General features: G+C 37.1%; 1 protein-coding gene across 3 annotated transcripts in view; it reads right to left on the reverse strand.

The window, feature by feature from the left end:
• Positions 1-27,598, reverse strand: part of Lrp1b (LDL receptor related protein 1B) — a 1,970,757-nt gene that overhangs the window by 645,028 nt on the left and 1,298,131 nt on the right. For all 3 annotated transcript variants that reach the window (XM_029472167.1, XM_021181392.2, XM_029472172.1), the window contains exons 25-29: positions 22,186-22,390; positions 16,066-16,230; positions 15,551-15,795; positions 3,469-3,600; positions 1,461-1,688 (exon numbers count right to left, since the gene is read on the reverse strand). In XM_029472167.1, the coding sequence (XP_029328027.1) occupies positions 1,461-1,688; positions 3,469-3,600; positions 15,551-15,795; positions 16,066-16,230; positions 22,186-22,390 (975 nt within the window). The remainder of the gene's footprint in view (positions 1-1,460; positions 1,689-3,468; positions 3,601-15,550; positions 15,796-16,065; positions 16,231-22,185; positions 22,391-27,598) is intronic.

Here is a 27,598-nt window from a genome sequence, read left to right on the forward strand (position 1 = left end):
AAAGGGTGCTGCCTCAGCAGCTCTGTGGCTCCCGCCTGTCCCAGAAGCCGTCTGCCCCCGTGGTCCCCACTCTGACCTGTACAGACTAAGCTCGGCGGAGTCCCGGAGCCAAGATGGCGCTCCCTGCAGGGCAGGTCACTGTCCTCCGACTGCTCTTGTGGGATTTCTAACAGTGGGAGAGGGAGCTGTCTCAGATTCTTTTGCCTGCTTATGGGAACCCCAAACTCCTATGCAGTTGCAGTTGCTTTTCCCAACCTTGATGTGATGTAATTTGCCTGGTATTATGTAGCTTGTATTGGAATGTTGGATGGATGTCTTTTGGATGCCTGCTTTTGGCTGAGGGATAGGCAAAGAAGGGTGTGGAGGAAATGTGTGGGACAGAAATTGGGGGGAGAGGAAGGAGAAGAATCTGCAGTTGGGATGTAATATATGATAGAAGAATAAAAATAAAACCCCTACTATTAATCTTCTAAAAATGAAGCTATTTAATAAAATAAAAAAGGAAACAAACACTTCTCAAACACATTTTGATTCAAAATTTGCAGTATTCTTCAGAGCAAGGGTTCTTTATGTAGTCTATAGAGGAAAGATTACCCTGACTTTTAGTCCTTCTAAAATATCTGTGTTAAGTGTAGAGGGCCTACAGTTGCAAGAAAATATGTTCTGGTTTTCATTCACAGTGAATAGTGTTCTGTGAAGATTCATTCACCGAGCTGGCAAGAGATGCAAAATAAGACAGCCAGCATAGAGGCAAGTAATACATCAATACAATTTTAAACATTTAGAGTGAAGCCACTATATTCACATATATTCTTAGTTTCAGCTGGGTTTTTATAGTTTAGAGATATTATTAATATATGTTATAAGTGGATACCTATGCATGTGAGACAATGCACATTATAGTAGGCACACGGAAGTCAGAGGACAACTTTGGGTATAGATTCTATCCATCTTCTCTGGATTTGGGGGATCAAACTCAGGTCATCAGGCTTGTGTGGTAAGTACTTATACCCACTCAGCCAGGTTGTCAGTCCTCACTTTTGTTACTGAACCTGGTAGGAGCTTATGGAGACTGCTTCTGGAATATTTCCCTGTGCAATGTGTATAAAGTGAGGTTTGGGCACACAGCTCAATTTAGAGGACTGGAAAGTCCTTGCTATACTCTATGCTGACTCCATGCTCATAGTGTTTCATGGCAGAAAAAAAAAAGCTTTATAATATGTTTTAGACATTTAAATTTTTTTTAATTTGCTATACAGTTTTTCCTTTGAATGTATTTAAATTTCTGGCTATCAGCCTGACATTTGATTTAACTGTGACATTCCACATTTGTAGAGAGGGAAGACACTCTTGGTTCATTGAATAACCAATTTCAACTTTCAGTTAAGTTGAACAGTATAGGAAGAATTCAAAAGAAACGATTTACTACAAATGTAATAACAGACATTCAATTTCTTTACCTCTTGAAATAACTGTCTCTAGTCCTGTCCCGTTAATGAAAGCCCGTGTAATGGTTTGTGTTTTGATGTCTGTCCAGTACAAACGCTCTTCAGAGGCATCGAAGTCTATCACAGCAACATCATCAATATCTGGGACAGTGAAGGCTGTGATGAAGTTCACGTAGGGATTGTCAATGTCCACCCCTCGGATCTCAGAACGTCTTGCATAAAGAAGAAATTTTTTCATTTCTGGAAAAAGAAATTAAAGTGATCATTTTTCTTATATTGTTGGCAAATGTAAGGCAGTCTAGATATTCTAAAATAGCAATGTTTAATGACAAATTTTAACACCAATAATTAAACATATGATGGAAATATGTATTCAGAACAAACAGATGTAAGCAAGTTAAAAAAATCTTTAAGTAGTATTATTTAGTTTAAATGCCAAGAAAGCCTTAGTGTCTAATTTTATCTCAGCATATCAAAGCATTGCTAACTAAAGCCAGGTCTGGAAGTACAGGGAGAACTCAATTCCAGGCCTGCTGTGGCTACATAGTGAGAGCCTGTCCCAAACAAAACCAACACAAACAGAAAACAAACCAACAAAACCAGAACTTGCTGGTATATGTTCTCAGCAACCATATTTCATATTGGTATACAAGTAAAATAGCATTGCCTTTTATTAAATAATTTTAAAGCACCTAGAATTTATTTTTTCTAAAAAAGTCACTGAATAAAATAAAATTGGGTAGTACTTTTTCTAAAAGCCAATTTGTATATTCCCTGTAAAAATTAGGGCTCAGGTAATCTCCAGTTTTTATTGTAAACTTGTTGGGAACTACTCAGATATTCTTCTACTGTTTGTGAAATAGAGGTTATGTTTTTTTTGTAGAAATTTTGATGTCATTGGTTGCTATTTTAGAAAGGTACTAATCTGTCATCAGTGTCCATGGCAAACTCTCTTGTAAAATAGTTGTCTTCATATGTGGGCAGACAGACTGCCTGACCAAGCAACTCCTGGCTTCTCTGCAGGGATCTTTAATATCATTAACATGCTATATCCCCAACATTTGCCACTAGGGAATGGGTGCTTTGTCATTTCTCTATGGGGATAGACCACTTTTATGGGCAATACTAAGGGAAAGTGGGCACAGTGAATGTCGCACCTCTTCATGTCTGTAATATTCATGTGCCCATGCCATGGATCTAGAACTTGTTACATAACTTCATTATGGCAAAAGATAGGGCACTCCCCTCCCATCTACCTGAGCTGATGAAAGATACCCCAATGTCCCCAGAATGGCCCTGTGATTTGCTAGCATTTGCAGCTCCCCATTCCTAATGTTTGTACTTTCTAGTACCTTTTTTCTTAACAATTATTGCCTAATGGCTTTCTAGAATCTAGATCAGAGGAGTCTGATCTTCCCTGCACAGAATTAAAGGAACTATTACTAGCCTCATAATTTAATCTTTGATAAATGATTCTGTTTTCTTACCTATAGATTAACTAACTACTTTATCAACAAAAATGTTAATATTTATTCTAATTATACAAGTTAGTCAGTTTAAATATTTTAAATATTTTTGTTTGATTTTAAAGTAAATAGTTCCATACTATATAGTTTGTGTGTGTGTGTGTGTGTGTGTGCATGCACATTTTTTCCATTTCCCCCTTTAGGCTGACAGTCCCCTGCTAAATGAACAGATTAAAGCTGGTGAGTAGCCCCTGATATGCAGGTTACCTAAGTTATCACTTCCTGGGGAGTGCACTTATACTCGTTCACCTGTTTTGCAGAGATAAATTTCCCTAATTTATCAAATAAAAAGTAGCAGAAAAAAATGAATACGGTAATAAGTAGCAAATATACCACATTTTAAAGGATTTTCACTTTCCCCAGAAATAGCTGAGTGCTTACAGCTAACATGTTCTTAAAGGCATTTAAAAATCTCTTCACTCTGAGTAAATATGAAAGCTGTGGATGTGAAAAAAAATCCATTGCGCTTTGGCTAGGGAATCTGGGAAACTTACCATAGCAGGTTTTCTTGTCTGAGGAAAGCTTCATTAGGTGGGGACAGGCACAAGCTGCGCTCCTATTATGATTGATGAGGCACAGGTGAGAGCAGGGGCCTCTACCTTCATTGGCTGCACAAGGGTTGGGAGCTGCCAAAGACACAGTGAAACACAGCAACAGTGAAAACAGGAGAATGTCAGGGATCCTCGGAGCTTCATCCACTTAATGATTCAAAGTTAAGCTTTCCTCACTGAGCCTACAGAATTACTGGGAGAATGGCAGGCAGGTGTGCAGCGTCCTTGCATTCCTGAAAACTTTCCAGCCCCTAAAGTTCACAGCTCAAGAGAATTCTCTTCATTTTCCCTGTTACTACTGATGCAAAGACATTTTAAGATTAGGGAGAGAAATAAATTATCAGGAATCATTTCCTGTACTAACATGAGAGAGGCTCGGGTAGATCTTGTTATAGACTCTGGAAGTTCTGATGGATAAATCCATGTTCCTAACTTGCCTCAGATACTGCATTCTGGTGGGAACCCACAACTCTATCAATCAAATGGGCCTGGGAACTACTATAATACACATCCTTCCTCTCTCTATGCCTCCTCTCTGTAGCAATGGAAAGAATCTAGACCTGAATTACTTCCCCAGTTTATTATGACTTGAGATGAGATACTCATTTCATACTTAGTGTGTGTGTGTGTGTGTGTGTGTGTGTGTGTGTGTGTTGGCATGCCACGAATATGTAAGTCAGAGAAAAACTTGCAGAAAATGTTTCTCTCATTTTACCTTGTGGGACATGTAGATCAAATTCATATCATCAGTCTCATCAAGAGAATTTACCTGTTGGGCCATCTCTTCTGCCCTAAAGATTTTTATTTCAATTGAACAATAACTATTATTTTTTATTTTGTTTTAATAGAGCTTATCTGTTTTATATCACATTTATTAGTATTATTGATTGATTTTAATAGAGTAAAGGCTTCAGATCTTGGCTAATAAATTGAAAGTGGGACAATTGTGACTTCTGACCTCCCTAGTATTTACCTTTCAACTAAAGAGTAGTACCTTCGTATCTGGTGGACTTATTGCTCTGGGTATACAGGGTATAAGACATACCACTGAACTGTGTGTTATAGCCTATTGAAAAGGGAAGACAAACAGAGGTCTCTCTGACCTTCTCTGCATACTTGTTTCCTGAGGCAGGTCATAAACCCTAGGACAGATTTTCTGACTTTCCCTACAGTGAATCCTCTGACTGTCCTATAAGAGGTGCCTTTCAAATCCCCAGAGCGAATGGGCATGATTTTCTTGGTACAAGAATGCAAATAGAAGAGCCTCAAAATGTCCCCACCTAGTGTTCTGCCCAAAGTTTTCTATTATATTTATCAACTAGTGCCCTTCATCAAATGGAAACAAAATTATATAGGTTTGTATCTACTTCCACAGAGACTTCTTGGATTAAAATGTGTTTATATTCTTTTGTTGTTGTTGATATGTGGGTTTCAACTGTAAACCAAGAAGTATCAAAATGTGATTTCTTTCTATCCTCTAGTAGGTAGCATTAGTACTATAATATCTTAAAACACAAAGATTAAAACATGAGAATTCATAATCAATATAGAGAAGTATACAATCAATATATGAGAAATTACTTGTATATTCAATACATATTTGGCAGTTTATCATACTTCTGACATGAAGATTATAAAAGCCAAGCATGCCTCTTTTCTGTACTTGTTAACAATAAATATTTTTTTTAAAAGAAATAAAAGTTTCTGAAACAAACCATCCAATAAAATCCAACAACCAAAGAATATGACCCAAAGGAGTTTGCAGCCCCATAGGAGGAACAATAGTATGAACCAGGTAGTACAGAGCTCGCAGGGCCTAAACCATCAGTCAAAGAGTACACAAGGAGGGACTCATGGCTCCAGCCGCATATGTAGCAGAGGATGGCCTAGTTGGTCATCAATGGGAGGAGAGGCCCTTGGTCTTGTGAAGACTCTATGCCCCAGTGTAGAGAAATGCCAGGGCCAGGAAGCTGGAGTGGTTGGGTTAGTGAGTGTCAGGAGGAGGAGGAGGAGATAGAGGATTTTCAGAGGGGAAACCAGGAAAGGGGATAAAATTTGAAATGCAAATAAAGAAAATATGTAATAAAAAGAAAAAATTTAAAAGAAGAGAATATGATAGAAATCGACAGGCACTGTGGGCCTGGAGACTCCTCCTGGTAAACCTCTCCAGAACCCAGGGTCTCACCCTTTAACTCAATGTAAATTAATCAGAATCCCAAAGAGATTGCTAGATTAAAAGAAATACACCACAGATGTGGAAGAGGGAGCCAGACTGGTGCTGCAGAAGAGAAGGCCCTAAAGGATGAGGCAATGTGAGTGTTGGAACCACCTAGAGAGAGGGCATCCACTGGCTGCAAAATGAAAGAGAAAACTCAAAACCCCCAACACTTGCAAAAGAAAAGAAGAAAGAAAGGAAGGAAGGAGGGAAGGAAGGGAAGGAGGGAGGGAGGGAGGGAGGGAGGGAGGAAGGAAGGAAGAAAGGAAGGAAGAAAAAAATAGAAAATAAATGAACAAACGTGAACTTAAGAAAGGAAAAATAATAGTTTATTTTAAAAATATATTGAAAAGAAAATTACCTCTTTTAGAGCAATTATAAGTAGATTCTTTAACAGTCTCATGCTAGGTACTTGATTTTACTCTATTTTTTTAAATTTTTAGTCCAGAATAGTTTTTGTTCTTCTCAGCATGCTACAATTATAAACTCCCCTTTAAAAATCAAACATATTAAAATTCTATGAACATAGAATAAAAACTCATACTGATTTTATAGCCTAGTGTCTATATTAATGGTAAGGCTATAATGTATAATTCACAATATTTTCTGCTTCACAGCTTGGAAAATCCACAAAGAAAGTTTGCCTTTCATTTTAATCTCATTTCTCTTTGAAATAATACTGCTAAGTCTTTTTTTTCCTCTTAGTAAATATCTATCAAGATATTTTATTCTACTGATCCAAGTGAACATTTTGGTTCACAACCCTCCTTTTGTAACATAAGGTGAGGATTAACAGATGGCGATCCACAAGTAAGTCCATTCTATGCAGGTTTTTTTGTAAAGTTTGATGAACTCATAGCTGAGCACTTTAATTACATATTATCCATGGCTACTTTAGTAGTACAAAAAGTGTTCATTGACTTTAGCAGGAGCTTCTTGTTCCAGAAATCTTTCAAATATTCCTCACTTAGAAATGTTTTGTTAACCTTTGATAGAAAATAATTAACTGTTTTCTGTCAAATACTGTTAGAAAATATATTATCAATACAGAGGTTGGGACACCCGACCTCCACCCAAAAGTGCTGCTTTGTAGACAAGAGACAGAAAAGGCTGACCACTGCACAGACTGCCACAAACACCACAGTTCCCCTTTCTAAATCCTATGTGGTCAGACAAAGAACTTTAGCGATACCTGCGGCATCTTCCCTCATTCACACAGTTCACTGACTAAGCTTATGGTTGTTCCAAACACAGCAGCTGGGAAATAGCACTGAAAAGACAACCTCTTTGCACCACGGAGCAGCATTATGTTCAGTCCTCAATGCTTGTACAACAATTATTGAAACTGGGGTGATGTTAAGGGCAGATGCGCTCAGTGTTCTGCACATTTCCTGGAGTTACTTTACTAGTCTCCTAACTTCTCAACTCTATCAGCTACCCTTGACTGCCTGTCTAAAACACACACCCAGCAGGCTTGAGGGGTTTACATGGGTCCCCCACTGTGCCCTCACACAGTCTCAGAAAGACACTTCCCTTTGGACTCCTCTAAGTAGGCCACCAGTTCCTCCTTTCCACACTTCTGCTATTTATTATGAAATATTAGGCTAAATTTTGTTATAAAATAACATCAGTCTTCCAAACAATACATTTGAGCATGGAAGCACTTTCTTTCTTTCTTTCTTTCTTTCTTTCTTTCTTTCTTTCTTTCTTTCTTTCTTTCTTTCTTTCTTTCTTTCTTTCTTTCTTTCTTTCACTGCTTTATATAATTATTTGTTACTTACCCTTGGGCTTCCCTAAATTGTGCTTATTTTTGTTTTCTTTTGGTTTCTGTCTTTTTTTTTTTTTTTTGGTGGGGGAGGATTTTTTTTTTCTAAGACACATTCTCACTATGTAGCTCTGCCTGTCTTGGAACTCATTATGTAGACCAGGCTGGCCTGGAATTCATAGAGATTTGCCTGCCTCTGCCTCTCTCAATGAGTTTATTTATGTTTTTTATTTTACTGGAGGCTGACCCAGGGTGTTGAATATGCTCAACAGTCTATGAATTCATATATCTGTTTGTATTTATTTATTATTGCATTAGAAATTGAGTCTAAGATATTGTGGAACCTCAAAATTCTATGATTTTATTTGTTACTGTACTTGGGATTGAGCCTAGAGTCCTGTGTGTGTTAAACACTCTATTATAGCAAGACAAATTCAATAAAGTAGGAGGCAAAGAAAAGATGGGTTAAGTTCAAATAAAAATGACTACAAAACAAAGGGGAATGAACTGGGCTGAGTAATCTGGCATAATTTCCTTTCTGAGCTCCCTGTGATAAGATGAGAGGAATTATGCTTTTTGTTTACTTGCATATTATTTTCCTTAAATTTTATGGCACCCATGATTATTTTAGCCTTAAGCATCTATGGATGTATTACTAATTCACAAGTGTTTGTGGTATACGATGAGGTATGGCAGGATGAAAAATGGAAAGTGAATGCAATCTCCTTAGGCACATAAAGACTGTAGGTGAGGAGAAATCAGCAACAGTACAAAAGCACAGAAGATAGCAGAAGATCTTGTCACTCAAACAGCCACAGAAGACCAAAGTACATGGTGAAAGAAACAGTATTATTAGAGAGAAATTCATACTTAGTGAAGGCTATTTTATCATCATCTATTTCTCCTTAGCAAAAATGAAGACTTGAAAGCCATTCTATTATTTTTATCTAGAAAATCCTAACAAAACATGATTAATTGTTAATACATTGTTACAGCCTTGTCATTCATTTAAGATGAATTTTCCAAAACTGAGAAATTATTTCAATAAATTCTTTGACAGGAAGTATATTGATTATTATTTTAAAACATTTTAAGGAAAGGTACCCTGTTTAACTGGTAATAATGCATATATAATATGTGTCAGTACTGTCCTTGCTGTTTGTTCCATTGGCTAGAAAAATTCAGGTATAATTCTGATCACAATGAGAATAATACATTAAAACCATTCTTGCATGAGCACAAGTCAAAATTCTTACAGGAGAAGGGAGACATTGCTTTTGGGCCATTTAATTATTCTTCTAAAGAGGAACATACTGATTTGTCAATGGTAGCTGTATAAGAACATTTTTATTAATATTGTCAAGAAAACTTTTTCTATGCAAGTATTTTCCTGACACAGTTGAAAGCATTTAATATTACAGTGACTTTTTGAGAATCAGCCCATATATCGTTTTGCAAAACACAGTGGATTAATGACATAAAAATGATAAACAAAACTGAACTCCCCAAACATCTGAGCAAGATGGCTCACTTCTGTAATCTCAGCATCTAAGAGCCATTGAGAGCTCGCAGCTGTGTTCACTGCAGAATAAGTTTCCTTCTCAAAAATCAAAGCAAACGAAACCTCAAAAGATAAAAAGACTAACTTTCCAAATTCAAAAAGATAACTTATTTTAAGATTACACTGGTAGAGAATATTCTGAGAAATTTCTAAGTATCGTTTCTAAAATTATGTTTAATGGCAGTTTTAGTTCTTAAATATTAATTGACCCCAGTTGCAGAAGAGTAATTTTGAAAGGGTTAAATTGACTCAAATCAGGAAACGATCATTAGCACTTGATTCCAGAATAAAAGGCATGGCCTGCATCCCCCACACCCATCTGTTGGAAAATTAATGACAAGTAGGGGATGAAGGCATTGCTTTAGGGAAAATGCTTATAAATCTGCTTAATGTGATGGATTTTCATCTATGAGGAAACTCCTCAGTCTATTCCCCATTAGTCTATTTCCATATTTTCATATTTTCTCTGAGATCAGTGACATTCACCTCTTCCAATTCAAGATCAAACTATCAATATCATTATCAGAAAGTAAACATATCTCAGCAAATAATACTGTCTTTATCAAGAGATAATTAAGACAGCAGGTTTTGTTCAGACAACAGGAATATATTTTTAAGAAAATGGGCCTGAAAATCAGGGGATGTTGAGCAGATGAAAAGGTATCGTACCGTGAGAGTCATAAGTTATTTTAAGAAAGGATTCCAGTCAGAGCAATAAGGAAACCTACCATTGATCTATCATCTTTCTACAATCCATGTCTCTATCAATGATCTGCATTTCTGTCTATAATCTACAAACAAGTAAAATCTACAAACCCTATTGGTTTAGCTGACTTTCCAGGCAGCCACACCCAGTGAACCTGTTGATGACTTACTTTGTTTGTAACATATCTGAAGGAAACAAATCTGTAAGCTAGTGTGTACTGTCCTACCTCCCAGCTTTGGGCTGGACACATTCTTAGTTATCTTGTGTCCCAATTTTTGTTTTCTCCAAGAATCTATGATTGACTTCTTCTCATTTTCTGAAATATTCTTTAGCAATTTCATCCAACTTATTTTTTTTTAGAATATTAATTTACTTTTTATTGTATATTTTATTTATTTACATTTCAAATGTTAGCCATTTTCCCAATTCCTTCCCCCCCACCCCCATAGAATCCTCCTATCCCATGACACCTCCTACTACTGCTATGAGGGTGCACCACCAACCACTCCTGCCTTCCTGCCCTCAAATTCCCCTACACTGGGACATGGAGCCTCATGGACCAAGGGCCTCTTCTCCCATGGATGCCTGACAAGGCTATCCTCTGCTACATACACAGCTGGAGCCATGGGTCCCTCCGTGTGTACTCCTTGGTTGGTGATTTAGACCCTGGGAGCTTTGATTGGTCGATATTGTTCTTCCTTTAGGGTTGCAAAACCCTTCAGCTCCTTCAGTCCTTTCTCTAACTCCTCCATTGGGGACTTTGTGATCAGTTCAATGGTTAGCTGCGAGCATCTACCACTGTATTTGTCAGGCTCTGGCAGAGCCTCTCAGGAGACAGCTATAAACAGGCTCCTGTCAGCATACATGTCTTGGCATCAACAATAGCGTCTGGATTTGGTGACTGAATATGGGATGGATCCTCAGGTGGGGCAGTCTCTGTACGGCCTTTCCTTCAGTCTCTGCTCCACACTTTGTCTCCTTATTTCCTCCCATGAGTATTTTGTTACCCCTTCTAAGAACGACTGAAGGACAAACACTTTGGCCTCCCTTCTTTTTGAGCTTCATGTGGTCTGTGAATTGTATCATGGGTATTCTGAGATTTTGGGCTAATATCCACTTATGTGTTCTTTTGAGAATGTTTTATCTCACTCAGGATGATATTTTCTAGTTCCATACATTCAGCTTATAATCAACTCATTGAAAGTACTAGCTCCAGCCCCAATTTTTAACTATCTTTTAAATTTATTTTTTTCCAGTTTATCCACTAAATTGTGTTTAATAAAACTATGGACTGGAGGATCAACCTAAGTTGCAAAGTTGATCCCATACTTATTTTTACATGAGCTATCTCTTGACTTACGTTGATAACTTACTGTTATAAATTTATGCATGACTAGGTATGGAATGCCTACATAGAAGATTAGTTGGGCGCATGTTTTTTTAAACACTAGCATTAAAATAGTTTATTGAGTCAGCATTGTGAAAATATTAGCATTTGAAACAGTATACTGAAACTAAGAAGTTCTTAATTTATAATAGCCAGAAGCTGGCAAGAAACCAGATGTCCCTCAACAGAGGAATGGATACAGAAAATGTGGTACATTTACACAATTGCACAATGGAGTACTACTCAGCTATTAAAAAGAATGAATTTATGAAATTCCTAGGCAAATGGATGGACCTGGAGGGCATCATCCTGAGTGAGGTAACCCAATCACAAAAGAACTCACATGATGTACTCACTGATAAGTGGATATTAGCCCAGAAACTTAGAATACCCAAGATGCAAGATACAATTTGCAAAACACATAAAACTCAAGAAGAACGAAGACCAAAGTGTGGACACTTTGCTCCTTCTCAGTATTGGGAACAAAACACCCATGGAAGGAGTTACAGAGACAAAGTTTGGAGCTGAGGCGAAAGGATGGACCATCTAGAGACTGCCATACCCGGAGATCCATCCTATAATCAGCCTCCAAACGCTGACACCATTGCATACACTAGCAAGATTATGCTGAAAGAACCCTGATATAGCTGTCTATTGGGAGGCTCTGCCTGGGCCTAGCAAACACAGAAGTGGATGCTCACAGTCAGCTATTGGATGGATCACAGGGTCCCCAATATAGGAGCTAGAGAGAGTACCCAAGGAGCTGAAGGGGTCTGCAACCCTATAGGTGGAACAACAATATGAACTAACCAGTACCCCCGGAGCTAGTGTTTCTAGCTGCATATGTATCAAAAGATGGCCTAGTCGACCATCATTGGGAAGAGAGGCCTCTTGGTCTTGCGAAGATCATATGCCCCAGTACAGGGGGAAGCCAGGGCCAAGAAGTGGGAGTGGGGGGGCAGTGGGGGGAGGGTATGGGGGATTTATGGAATAGCATTGGAAATGTAAATGAAGAAAATACCTAATAAAAAAACAAACAACAACAAAAAAAGAAGTTGTGCTTCAACAATTAAGAAGATCCCAACAAATTCATAAGAACCTGAAGAGAACAAAGAAGCAGAATAAATTCAAATTCATTTCTCATTTGTGTTGGCTCAGCCCTCCTCCCCTGCTGCCCACCAATGGTGCTCCAGGCACAGGAGAACCTTTGGACTGGAATTAGAATGTGGGCAATTGTCTCTCTATTGTTCTTGGTTTTTGAAGTTTTGAATCCTATCTGAGTTACATCTTAGCCTTCCTTGAGACATCTCAGCTTTCATAATTACATATACAAAGAAGTAAGTCAGCTTTCTCACCCATATATATATATATATATATATATATATACATGTATGTATAACATTTGTATTTATTATATGTATGGATTATAATATATAATGTGTATAATTTTAATGTATATAATAATATACAATATGTGTAATTCTACAAGTACATAATTATTTATAAACAATATTCTAAAATGTTTTTTGTATTAGCTCATATTTAATACATTTTATTAAATACTAAAATGTAAACTAGATCTTTTTTTATTTTTTGAAGGAAGGAAATGTATTTGTTATTGGTCAGTAATGATAACAATTAAACTAGTCACATCAGACATTATTGAAAGAAATATGCATTTTGTATAAATATGTATAATGTGGTGCTTCACATCGATATGACATTTCATAATTATTGTGTTATAATTCCCAATGTCATTTATGCTATACTCATATACAAATAACCCACATGACTTAATTATAAAAATATTAATACAAATTCAACCATTCCCTGATTCTTTTTTTTTCTGATGTTCACATTATCATCTAGAGTATCTACAGCTGACAAATGAAAAGATGCACAAAGAGTTTAAATAAGATGCTAATAATGTTCAATAATGTGTGCATAACATATTAATTTAGACTTAAGATACTCACTATTGCTCCATTATGTCTTTTTTTGCCACATGTTTTAAAATGTAACATCCTACTGTGATCTTCATAAGAATATGTACCAGAAATGAGGAATGCTCATTTATTATTATGAGAATGCTGGGCGTCTGTCACCATATCATTGTTAATTCCCTTCTTGACAATAGCAAAATGGTAGCTATATCCTGGGTGTTCTTCCTCAGATGGTGAAGTGTTGTTTCACTGAACTGGATGTATGGGGCAGATAATGACTACTAGACACTCTGTGATCCTCACAAGTGGAGTGAGAGTGCAGTAAAACATTCTGTTCACTCGGAATGGCTGAATTCCATTTAGGAAATAGCATAATAGCATTCACTAGGTGTAAATAAAAACTATTTCTTCGAGCCCTGAGAGACTACTTTAAATTAGACTGACACAATAGTCTCTGTTGTATATAATTAAGAGAACTCACATGTAAACCATTTTCATTTAAGTAAGCCTACTAAAAGCACTTTCACAAACCAACCAAATCAGTACTAGTCTTCTCTCTCTCTCTCTCTCTCTATCTATCTACATATAGATATATAGATATGTGGGAGTTCTGATATAGATATAGATATAGATATAGATATAGATATAGATATACATATAGATATAGATATAGATATAGATATAGATATAGATATAGATATAGATATAGATATAGATATAGATATAGATATAGATATAGTAACGATATCATTTTTCCCATTCAGAGAATTTAAGAAAGCTTATACTGATATGTGAAAATCTGTTTCCTTTGCATATATCCACTTTAAGGGAAGAAATTGATAGATAACATAAACAAAGCCATTTCTTATCATCATTATTAAATAGCTCTAAAACTAAAGATACAATTTCTACAAAAACATATTTATGGAGACAAAAGTACAGCTGTGTAATATTTTCTTAGTTATTTAAATTATATTAATTTTATCATGTGGATGCATTTCAGGCACACTCTGTTCTGATCCTTATGTTGAAGAAAGTACTTAGGGATGACTTCTTCATTATATCAAAGAGATTTTGCTTTTCAGAATCATGATTTCCCACTTATTCATGTTTACATAAATTGAATATATTACTAAATACTTGTTAGATCAGAATATTACAAAAACTCTTTAAGTGGAAAATGATTAGGCTCTGGACTTCCTCTAATGTAGTAGTAGTGTGCAGACTAAATATGGTGCGAAGGATTCCAGTCATGGCTGGAAAGCACAGGCCAGGGTGAGCGGAAACTAACACAGCAAAAAGACTGATAACAAGAGAACCGAGAGTGGAAAGACCTAACCTCACTCAGATTGCAGTGCAAGAGCACAGAAAATGTACACACAAGAACATCTGATAGGAGAAATATTATTCAGCGATAATGAAGGCCAAGCTCTAGAGATAAAGTTTTTTTCTCATCCATGGAAGCCACAGGTTTTAGTCAGCATTAGAACAAGACAATACAACATGAATTCAGAATTATGCTTAACATGTGAACTATAGACCAGACAGGGAAAACCATCCATGAAGGAGAAAAGAAGATATGTATTTGTAGGTGAGGTAGCATCATCTCACACTCATGTTTAAAATACTCACAATAATAACAAAGGGACCTTGGTAGTAGACTGAAAATCCCACAGGGTACAGGGCAAAGGATGGGGAAGAAGTGTAACAGGTTAAGCTGCTGTCTGCTGCTGTGACAAAAGTCCATGGTATTCCAAAAAAGAAATGTGAGTGGGGATAAAATAATACTTGTAAGGACTGAGCAGAAGGACCTAAAGAATCATTACTGAGCCAACATGTGGGCAACATGGGGAGAGAGGCACACCATTCATGGCTCATTCTTTCCATGCAGCTCCCTGTAAGCTTCCAATTAAGATATCTAGTGACTACACGTTGACTGGATTCTTGATATTTCTTTCTTAATCTGGTATTGGTTCAAAAGGTTCAAAGGTTTAAAAATGCTCTTTAAATAGCGATGTTACTTTAATCACATGTGTGAAAGAACACATGTGCACATTAGTATGGGTGCTTGTGGAAGCCAGAAGGAGCATCTTCTGAATCTGGAGTTGCAGGAGCTGGAAACTGATCCTGGGTCCTCTGCAAGAGGATCACATGTTCCTACCTGCTAGACCCTAGCTTCACATTCAAAGACATTAGAGAGCTTTCCACACATTCTTGTCATGTTATGTCAGGGATTCACAATTTCAAGACAGTATAAAATGTATTTTCTGAGATTACATTATTCTGAAGGAAGCAAATGTAATAATCAATGTGAAAATCATCTTGAGCTCATTCACTGAAACTCAGCACTGCTTGCAACATGCCATAATTAACTTACACAATTTTCTTATAGGCTGTACATTTACTGTTTAGGTAGAAACATTTCTACATGGTTAGCTAAGCACCTACCTTGTGGCTGTCTACTGGGATGGTAAATCTGAAGGTCGAATGGCTGTGCACTCGTCTTCTGGATCACACTGACATTCTGCCCTGTCCACTTGTTGGCTTTGGCCAGTGTGTTGGTCCTCCAATCAGTCCAGTACACCTCACTCCCATACAAAGACACAGCAAAGGGATGTGACAGGTACTCGTGTCCTCGGATAATTTCTATCATGTTTGTTCCATCATAGAAGGCTGAATAAATAGCATCTGACCTAAAGAAAGGTTAGTATATCAATGGTTTATCAAGCCACTTAAAGAGTCCAGTGATAGACTTATGCAAATGAGTTCCAGTAATATAGTTATGATATAGTTCGACAAATGATAATTAAGTATTTCTATGGACTTATATATTTTCCAGGCAAATCAAAACCAACCCACATAAAAATACTGATCTCAATACACTCTGCCCATATATTAGGATACTTAACAATGTAGTTTAAAAACTGGAGCAATTAAATGAAAACATAGGAAAATATTTTAACCTGGCATCCGTCCAAACTATTCTTCTTTCAAAGTGGTCCACGGTTAGTCCATTAGGCCATGCCCCAGTTTTCATGTCTTTATAGATGGTTTTTCTTCCAGCACCACTCATTGAAGCAGATTCAATGCGAGGGAAATTGGCATCCCAGTCTGTCCAGAAAAGAATTCTGAAGAAAGAGAAATAATGCCGTTGTCGTACTTTTTTATTTTCCAGGGTTCATCTCATATCTGCCACATAGGGGAAGTTTCTAAGTAAAATTTGCAAAAGTAGTGCTGTGTTGTCTAACCTAGTGGCTTCAAGTCCATAGGAATAGACAGATCATATATGTTCATGCAGGTGGAATTACAACTTGTAGAATCTTTTGAAGAAAAAAAAACTTGTGATGAACAGTAGTAGATGGTGAGCATCCTTCTTATAGAATGCTCTAGTGTGACAGAGAATGAGGCAGCCTCGGGCTCAGAAAAGGGCTACAGCTCAAACATATAATCATAGAGGAATGAGAAAAATGAAGTGGAATTAGGCAACGTAAGAGCAGCAGAGCTGGTGTCACAGCATCGGGGAACTCTTGGGGATTTTATTCTTAGGGCTAATTATCAAATCCTGAAGATACTGTGAACAAGGGCTCCTAAAAAGAATCTGTGTCTACAGAAGAACTGACAGACAGACCTGCAGTGAGTAGGAGACTAACTTTATTCAGAGTATCAGACAATTTGTACTGTGGTAGTTAAGAAAAGTCGCCTGAATAAAGTGCCCAACAACAAGGGCAGGTCACAGTGGCTCATAAACAACAACCCCTGAAGTAAAGTCCTACCCTATACATTTAGGAGGAGAAAAAAAACATGTTCCAAGAACATTTCTGTGTTTTGAAGAAACTGGGGTCATAAGAGTCTTGTTTCCTTAGAGTCTTCTCACCAACACTCAGAGTACTCACTGGACGCCATTCTTCCACATGTCCCAACACTAAGGATTTCTTGCCCTCCCTTGCAGTGAGTCTAACATGCTAACACATTAACAAAAATACTTTTGAAATGTATTAACTTAACAAAAACCTAGTTCACCATTATTCAAAATTAAGAATGTTGTCAGATAGCATCTAAGTCTTAAAGCCGAATTCTCCTTGTTTTGATTAACATGCCTAAATGATGTCTCCCCAAATATATTTGAAAACTGCCTTCTGGCTTTCTTTTTGGTTACTATGAGATGTTTGTGAATAATCATGCACACTGGCTCCAAAATAAAAATATCTTATTCTCTTCAATGAGAAAGTTGTTTTTGTTAGTCTGTTTGCTTTTGTATAGTTTCTGTTGTTCATAAGTTCCTTTGTTTGTGGTTTTGAAGGGCGTATCTTTGGGTTCACTTGAAAAAGGACTGCAAGTTTTCAAACATGCTTCTAGTGGAGAGCAAAGGATAGACTAGAACATTGTGGCACTCTAATATCAGTGACCTGTTCCTTCATTTAGTCATTAAACAGTAGTGTGTGCGTGTGCATGTGCGTGTGCATGTGTCTGTATTCTGTAGTGAGTACTGCTATTAAATTTCCTTCAATTTTAGTGGGGAACTTTAGTTCTGTTCTACAGAAGAATATGTTCTAAAAAATATTTGCCTTTAAAGTGTTCTTAACCTTGCCACAGCACAGTTAACACAACTGACATTCACGGTTGATTTCATAGATCATTGTTTCATAAAATTCTTAGCACTCTTTTGTGAGTTTTACAAGCTGGTGTTATTCTAACATCATTTTTTTTTTGCATTTCTTTTTAAATGGTAAAAGTGTGTTAGTATTTCAATGATTGCATTAGTTTCTCACGTACAGGGAAGATCTTTCTTTATATACTACCTCAGAGATGCTCAGCCACAATTGTGGTGTAAAGAGGAAATATGGGCCACATTTCTGTAGTTTCCACATTCATGGACTAGTCTGTTTTCAGATTAAGCCAGGTAATAGACCATGAACAAGCTGTACTATTGTAGGCTAATCTGTCAGGTCAAGTAGAAAAGGGTGAAAGAAAAACATCTTTTCAAAAAATGGGTTATCTTTATCTTTTAAAGCTAGCAATGAATAGAGATTACAGTAATTTACAGTATTCCTGGAGTAAATTTAGTATAATTGCCTCACTAATCCTCTCAATGACTGCTTCCATTTTGGTCAGTGTTATCTTTACAGTAGAGATCAGTTACTGAGATGGATGAAAAGAATGGAGACAGAAGCAGACTGTTCTGTAAGAACCCAGCATGAGGGTGGTGGGGTGCGTGGACATTGGAAGACCCCACACATTCAGCTGCTGGCCATTCACAGCAAGGTGTTGCCCAGGTTCACATTGTCCTTCAGGGCACTTTAGCAATAAGTTCCACTTAAAATGGGATGAAAGGAAGAACTGGCTCTTGCCTAAGAGCCACACGATCATCTATGAATTGCTTGTCACTTAACATTCTGCATGTTAGGAATGCGGAGGGAGATAGATATGTTTTATAATGTCCAATGAATGTCGATATTTGTGAAATCACTACCATTATTTATCATCTGTAAAATATGTCACACAGACTTTCTGTGTTATATGAGATAAGCATGTTTTGTAGGGCTGATGTTATGAGTCATCTATTTGGTTTCTGTGATACACTGAGCAAAGTAGTGAATGGCAAACTTTCACTTGTTATTGGAAACAAATATTATATCACTACTCATGAAGTTTCCTTTTTGTTATGTTTGAGTATACTTATGGTGGTATGTAAACAAAGTCACCACACAGTATACATTTATTTGACAGGCGTTGGGCACCTTTGTATGCTCTAAGATCTATGATGGACTTTAGACTTTGAAGTAAATTTTCTTGCCCTGAGAAAGATTTTTACGTCTTTAAAAATATAGAATTATGTACTCAAGTCATACTTCTCAACAAATCCAGAGAAGTTTTCCCAAAATAAAAAGTTTCAAAGAAAGCTTAAATTATTTTAGAGCTCATATCAATGGGTTCAAATTTCCTCATATTTCATGAAAGTCTTGAGAAATAAATAGTAACGTCTCTTTTCTATAAACAAAATAATAAATTAAATTTAAGTAATTTTATTTTACATTGTTAGTTTTCCTGGTTAGTTTGAATTTGCAGCATGTTTGTGTATGTGCATATGAGTGAGTATATTCCTTTGTAGATGCTATATGTTTGAGTATGTGATTGTGTTGTATATGCTTGGTATATGAGTATATATGTGTTTACGCTGTGTAGTATATACTGTTCATGCTTGTGTTGTATACTGTGTATGTAAATATGAGTTTGTGTATTGTTTTATCTGCTGTATGTGTGTATACATATAAATGTGTTTGTGCTATATATAAGTGTGAGTTGGTGTATATTTGTGTTTGTGCTGTATATGCTGTCTGTGTGATTACTGTTCTTACATTTTTGCTTTAAGATACAAAAACTCCAATCCTTAAAGTCTCAGAAGGTTTCACTAAAATGTCCAATAATGTTGGCACTATTTAAACACTGATACTAATATTAAAATTTAATTTATATGGCTGTGCTCTAAGGTGGTCAGATGATTTCACATAATAACTTTTCCATAATTCCATTAAAAGAAAAACTTTAAGTAAAAACACTCTGAATTCTTAACAGCCACACCTATCAGTTAGCTTTCTAAGGAATAGGAAGCCAGAGAGTCCACTGTTCTCTGGTCATTTGTGTCAGAAACCGTTTGAGACATGTATCTTGCCCTTCATTTTATTCTTTCAATTACCTAACTAGTGCTGTGATTACATTAATTAACCTACAATGTGATAGCCAAACTTAGTAGTAGAAAACATTCTCTCTTGAAGGACTTTTATACAGATCCTGATACACATGACTTAGCCCTTTATCAGCAGTTGACTCTCATAGAAAGCCTTCAGTCACTGAAAAACTGGTATTATTGCTTAGTTTGTGTGTGTTTGTGTGTGTGTGTGTGTGTGTGTGTGCGCGTGTTTGTGCTTCTGTTTCCTTTTATTCTTTTCAAGTTGTATATTGGGGGGGGGGGTTGGGGAGGGGCTTACCCTCCTTCCATTAAATATAATGCTTAGGACATGAAATCTCTCAAATTGACTGACTTTACACATCATCTCTAAAGTTTCCTTTCTCTGTTGTGTTTCTCTCTCTCTTACAAATGGTACCTTGGGAAATGCTCTCATTTTCTTCCTCATAATGGAACACATACTACAAATGTATCTCAGCCCAATGGATCACTTTTTGTTATGTGGAAAGTTTCTCATGACTTATTATTTCTACAGCTCTGGCAGAAGTTATGGGCAGGAGCTTCCTATGAATAGGGGTCACAATGGGAACCATGAGATGGAACTTGATGGGTGGGACAGGGCTGAGGTCACCCATCTGCTTGCACTTTCGGCACAAATATTTGAAGCTAAGAGCCTTTCTCATTTAACTTCACAGGTATTTTCAGGTGAGCTGCTATCCCAGGAGCTAAGGAAGAAAGTATGCAAGGCAGAATATGAACGACGGAAATCTTTTCTGGGGTAAAGAAGCATCATCTCTCCGTTCACCAAGCTCCACTGTTCCAGTTTGAAAAGGATCCAGAGGGGCAGGGTTTCAAGGAAAATTTGCCAATATTTAAAGTATCTTGATGAATTCAAAACATATTTTAAACCTAATAGAAGACAATCCTTCCTGATCAAGTAATAAATTTAGTATCTCTTCTCCAGGGAAGCTGTTCCCCCTTTAAAGGAGTGTCTACACTGGGGAAAGGAAAAAGACATCCTGATCTACTGGTGTTTAAGTCCCTGGAATAAAACACGGCAGCAGCAAAATATGTGTAGGAAACTTTACAAAATCAAGGATGGAAGGCAGCTTTTCTCCTATGCATCCCACTCAGCTTCCCCTAGGCTCACACAGACTTGTAATTCCTGAACTTTGAATTTAAGATATAGAGCCGAAAATAACCCTTTAAAAAATATTTTGCAGACTTGACAAAGCCTTTGATCTACAAGCTCCTTACCAGAGAAATAAATAATTCACGGGAATTTAGTGGTATTCTCTCATGTTGCCTGAATATTTCTTTCCCCCATAGAATCTCTTATATTCCAAAGATAAAAATCTTAGAGGTCACACATTTGCTTTCTCCAGAGAACAAGTGAGTGAGCAGGAATTAGAACTCATTACTTCTAAGTCTGGTGTTTTTCTTCTGCTGCTTAAGAAAAATGAGCACACAGGGGACAAGGCAGGCAACAGCCTGAGTCACTCAACATTTAACATTGTTTTCCAGAATCAGGTCTTTTCTCTCTCAAAACTTCCCAGTAGTCAGCATCTCACTGCTAGACTCTTTTAAGCCTATTTCAATTTTCTTTTCAATTGACTCTAAGAACACACAAAATAAATAAAGGGTGAGGTGGTTAACATCTGTGACTATTCAGAACAAAGACTAGCCCTGGGGTTTATAGCCATTAGAACAAAATTACAGCATCTCTGGGGCAAAGCAAAGTGAAATTCATTAAATTACTGCTTTGGAAAAGAGCTGCAATTCTTTCCAATAATTATTCCTGCCCATATTTGATAGGAAGATAGATTCTGCTTCAAAAAATATCTGAGTAAGGAATTCTGTAACCAAGCCTTTGCTAATGTGCTCACACTTGCTTCTATATATAGTTCTATGCTTGTATACACAGGTACCTAGACATAAATATATTGATGTATAAAATAAGCATTTTCACCTCCTCGCTTAGAATTTCTATGATGAGGAGAAAGTGTAAAAGTTACATTTCTTCCAGCAAAGCTGAAGAGGGCAAACCTGTAGGAGGACCAGCAGTCTCAATTAACCTGGACTCCCGAGATCTCTCAAACACTGGACCACCAACCAGGCAGCAAACACAAGCTAATATGAAGACCCAAATAAACATACAGTAGAGGACTGCTGGGGTCTGAGTTCAGTCAGGGAAGATGGACCTAATACTCAAAAGACTGGAGACTCCAGGGAGTTTAGAGTTCTGGTAGGGTAGGGGGTGTGTGGTGGGGGACATCCTCTGGAGATAGTAGGGTGTGGAGGAGGTATGGAATGTGGAACAGTCAGACAGTGGACTGAGAGGTAATAAAATCTGGAATGGAAAAATAAATACAAAATTTTTTTTAAAAGTATTTCTTACCCATATCGTGGATCCAGTGCTATGGCCCTGGGATGCTCCATGGCTCCTGCTATTAGTGTAGCCCTCAGGGAACCATCAAGTTTAGACACTTCAATTTGGTCCAAATTGCTATCTATCCAATAAATGTTGCCTGCTATCCAGTCAACAGTCAGGCCTTCTGGGGTTGCCAAGCCATGTTCCACAACCACTTCTATGGCACTGACACCTGTGAAAAAGAGGAAGCCAACACACAGAGCCATTCAAAGAAGATGCCAAGCCTGCTTACGGTCACAGCATAAAGTGCCTTAGTTTTGAAGGTCCTAATAGAAAATGAAGCTCAATAAAGAAATCCAAGAGCAATATTTATAATAACTTTGCATCCTTAGCAGAACTTTTCACTCTTATAAACCCTTCCAGAACTTTTGTTAAAAACTGAGGTGATAGCAGTATGAGATACAAAATAGTTACTTCTTGCTTAGGGCCTTCGTAGCAGAACAAGAGACTTATTAAAACAATAAATTATGGTTGGACATTATGGAACAACTTCGTTTTCTCTCTGGTGACTCTGTAAGGTGGGTCTATTCAGGAGCACACAGGCTGCAGAAGCAGCAGAGCAGCTGGGAAAGGTCCTACAGGCCTACATCTGCACCCAGGGAGTGGAGCTGATCCTCAGTCCTCTGTGTGCCTTCCCTGCCAGAGGAGAGCTTGGCTCCAGGAAGTGACTGACACGGGGACTTAGACAGATTGCCATTTTCTCTCCAGTGACTCTGTAAGGTAGATCAACTGAGGAGTACACAGGTGGCAGAAGTCATAGGACAGCTGGGAAGGGTCCTATAGGCCTACATCTGCACCCAGGAAGTGTGGCTGTTCCTTAGCCCTCTGTGCAATGGTCTTGCCAGGAGAGAGCTTGTCTCCAAGGAGTGCTGGCACAGGCTTATAGCCTCCCAGGAGGGACAAGCTCCAGCCAGAGACAGCAAGATCATCTAACACCAGAGATTACCAGGTGGTAAAAGACAAACTCAAGAAACTTAACCAACAGAAACCAAGACTAATTGGCATCATCAGAACACAGTACTCCCAGCACAGCAAGTACTGGTTACCCCAACACAGCAGAAAAGCAAGATTCAGATTTAAAATCATATCCCATGATGCTGGTAGAGGATTTTAAGATGGACATTAATAACTTCCTTAAAGAAATACAGGACTGCTCCATCAGAGGGCTAATGGGGAGGGGCAGGGAATGGAATATGGAATGTAAAAGATGAATTACAAATAAAATTAAATTAAAAATAAAATAAATCAAATAATGCAGAAAGAAAGAAAGAAAGAAAGAAAGAAAGAAAGAAAGAAAGAAAGAAAGAAAGAAAGAAAGAAAGAAAGAAAGATAGGAAGGAAGGAAGGGAGGAAGGAAGGAAGAAAAAAGAAAGAAAGACAGGAGAACACAGATAAACAGGTAGAAGCCCTTAAAGAGAAAACACCAATATCCCTTAAAGAATTACAGGAGAACACATGTAAACAGGCAGAATCTCTTAAAGAGAAAACCCAAAAACGCCTTAAAAATTACAGGAAAATACAAACAAACAGGTGAAAGAATTGAAAAAAAAAAATCCCGGATCTAAAAATGGAAGTAGAAACAATAAAGAAATCACAAAGGGAGACAACTATGGAGATAGAAAACCTAGGAAAGAAATAGGAGCCATAGATGGAGCCATCACCAGAATACAAGAGATAGAAAAGAGAGTCTCAGGTGCAGAAGATTCCATAGAAAACATTGACACAACAATCAAAGAAAAGCAAAATGCAAAAAGATCCTTACTCAAAACATCCAGGAAATCTAGGATACAATGAGAAGACCAAACCTAAGGATAATAGGTATAGATGAGAATGAAGATTTTCAACTTAAAGAGCCAATAAATATCTTCAAAAGAATAATAGAAGAAAGCATCCCTAACCTAAATAAAGAGATGCTCATGAACATACAAGAAGCCTACATGGCTCCAAAAAAGAAATACCTCCTCTCACATAATAATCAAAACAACAGATGCACAAAACAAAGAAAGAATATTAAAAGCAGTAAGGGCAAAAGCTCAAGTAACATATAAAGGCAGACCTATTAGAAGCATACTAGACTACTCACAAGAGATTATGAAAGCCAGAAGATCCTGGACAGAGGTCATAGAGACCCTAAGAGAACACAAATGCCAGCCCAGGCTACTGGACCCAGCAAAACTCTCAATTACCACAGATGGGGAAAACAAAATATTCCATGACAAAACCAAATTTACACAATATCTTTCCATGAATCCAGCCCTTCAAAGGATAATAAGGGTGAAATTCCAACACAAGGAAGGAAACTATACCCTAAAAAAAACCCAAGAAAGTAATCTTTCAACAAACGTAAAAGAAGATAGCCACATGAACAGAATCCCAACTCTAACAACAAAAATAACAGGAAGAAACAATTACTTTTCCTTAATAACTCTTAATATCAATGGACCCAATTCCCCAATAAAAAGACATAGACTAAAAGACTGGATACATAACCAGGACCTGACATTTTGCTGAACACAGGAAACCCAACTCAGGTACAAAGATGGATACTACCTCATGGTAAAAGACTGGAAAGCTATTTTCCAAACAAATGGTCCCAAGAAATAAGCTGGAGTGGCCATTCTAATATCTAATAAAATCGACTTTCAACCTAAACTTATCAAAAAAGACAAGGAGTGACAAGGTAAAATCAACCAAGATGAAATCTCAATTATGAATATCTATGCCCCAAATGAAAGGGCATCCACATTCACTAAAGAAACTTTACTAAAGCACAAAGCACACATTGCACTACACACAATAATAGTGGGAGAGTTTATCACCCCACTCTCATTAATAGACAGATCATGAAAACAGAAACTAAATGGAGACACAGTGAAACTAACAGAAGTTATGAAACCAATGGATTTAACACACATATAGGACATTTTATCCTAAAAAAAATATATTTCTTGTTCTCAGCACCTCATGAAACCTTCTCCAAATTTGACCATATAATCAGTCACAAAACAGGCCTCAGCACATACAAAATATTGAAATAATCTCATGCATCCTATCAGATCACCACAGAAAAAGGCTGATATTCAATAACAACATAAATAATAGAAAGCTCACATACTTGTGGAAGCTGAACGACACTCTACTCAATGATAACTTGGTCAAGGAAAAAATAAAGAAATTAAAGACTTTTTAGAGTTTAATGAAAATGAAGCCACAATATACACAAACTTATGGGCCACAATGAAGGCAGTCCTAAGAGGAAAACTCACAGCTCTGAGTGTGTCTAAAAACAAACTAGAGAGAGCATATACTAGCAACTTGACAGCACACCTAAAAGGTCTAGAACAGAAGGAAGCAAATTCACCCAAGAGGAGTAGACAGCAGGAAATAATCATACTCAGGGCAGAAATCAACCAAGTGGAAACAAAAAGAACTATGCAAAGACTCAACCAAACCAGGAGCTGGTTCTTTGAGAAAATCAACAAGATAGATAAACCCTTAGCCAGACTCAATAGAGGACACAGGGAGAGTATCCTAAGTAACAAAATCAGAAATGAAAAGGGAGACATAACAACAGAATCTGAGGAAATCAAAAAAATCATCAGATCCTACCAATAAGCTTATACTAAAAAAAAAACTGCAAAATCTGGATGAAATGGACAATTTTCTAGGCAGGCACCAGGTACTAAAGTTAATTTAGGATCACATTAATGATCTAAAGAGTCCCATATCCCCTAAAGAAATAGAAATAGTCATTGATTATCTCCTAACCAAAAAAAGTCCAAAACCAGATGGGTTTAGTGCAGAGTTTATCAGACCGTCGAAGAAGGCCTAATACCAATACTCTTCAAATTATTCCATAAAATAGACACAGAAGATACTCTATCCAAATTATTCTATGAAGCCACAATTACTCTGATACCTAAACCACACAAAGATCCAACAAAAATAGAACTTCAGACCAATTTCCCCTATGAATGTCATAAGCACTTGCAAAAGTACTCAGTAAAATTCTTGCAAACTGAACTAAATAACACATAAAAAAAGATCACCAATCATGATCAAGTAGGCTTCATCCCAGGGATGCAGAGATGGTTCAATATACAGAAATCCATCAATGTAATCCTCTATAAAAACAAACGCAAAGGAAAATAAAACACATTATAATCTCATTAGATGCTGAGAAAACATTTGACAAAATCCAACACCCATTCACGATAAAAAGTCTTGGAACGATCAGGGATTCAAGGCCCATACCTAAACATAGTAAAAGCAATATTCAGCAAACCAGTAGCCAACATCAAACTAAATGGAGAGAAACTTGAAGCAATCCCACTAAAATCAGGAACTAGACAAGGCTGCTCACTCTCTCCCTACCAATTCAATATAGTACCTGAAATCCAAGCCAGAGGAATTAGACAACAAAAGGAGATCAAAGCGATACAGATTGGAAAGGAAGAAGTCAAAATATCACTATTTGCAGATGATATGATAGTATATATAAGTGACCCTAAAAATTCCACCAGAGAACTCCTAAACTTGGTAAACAACTTCAGTGAAGTAAATGGATATAGAATTAACTCAAACAAATCCGTGGTCTTTCTCTACACATAGTATAAAGAGGCTGAGAAGGAAATTAGGAAATTTCTTAACAATAGTCACAAATAATAGAAAATACCTCGGTGTGACTTTAACTAAGCAAGTGAACAATCCATATGATCGTTTTTCAAGTTTTTGAAGAAGGAAATCGAAGAAGATCTCAGAAGATGAAAAGATCTCACATGCTCATGGATTGGCAGGATTAATAGAGTAAAACTGGCCATCTTGATGAAAGTTATCTACAGATTCAATGCAATCCCCACTAAAATTCCAAATCAATTCTTCACATAGTTAGAAAGGGCAATTTGCAAATTAATCTGGAATAACATAAAACTTAGGATAGCAAAAACTATTCTCAACAATAAAAGAACCTCTGGTGGAATTATCATCCCTGACCTTGAGCTGTACTACAGAACAATTGTGATAAAAACTGCATGGTACTGGTAGAGTGATAGACATATAGATCAATAGAATAAAATTAAAGACCCAGAAATAAACTCACACACCTGTGGTTATTTGATCTTTGACAAAGGAGCTAAAACCATCTAGTGGAAAAAAGATAGCATTTTCAACAAATGGTGCTGACTCAACTGGCAGTTAGCATGTAGAAGGATTAATCCATTCTTATCTCCTTGTATAAAGCTCAAATCTAAGTGGATCAAGGAACTCCACATAAAACCAGAGACACTGAAACTTACAGAGGAGAAAGTGGGGAAGAGCCTTGAAGATATGGGCACAGAGGAAAAATTCCAGAACAGAACACCAATGGCTTGAACTGTAAGAT

The sequence above is a fragment of the Mus caroli genome, chromosome 2 (genome assembly GCF_900094665.2).
Source record: "Mus caroli chromosome 2, CAROLI_EIJ_v1.1, whole genome shotgun sequence".
NCBI lineage: Eukaryota > Metazoa > Chordata > Mammalia > Rodentia > Muridae > Mus > Mus caroli.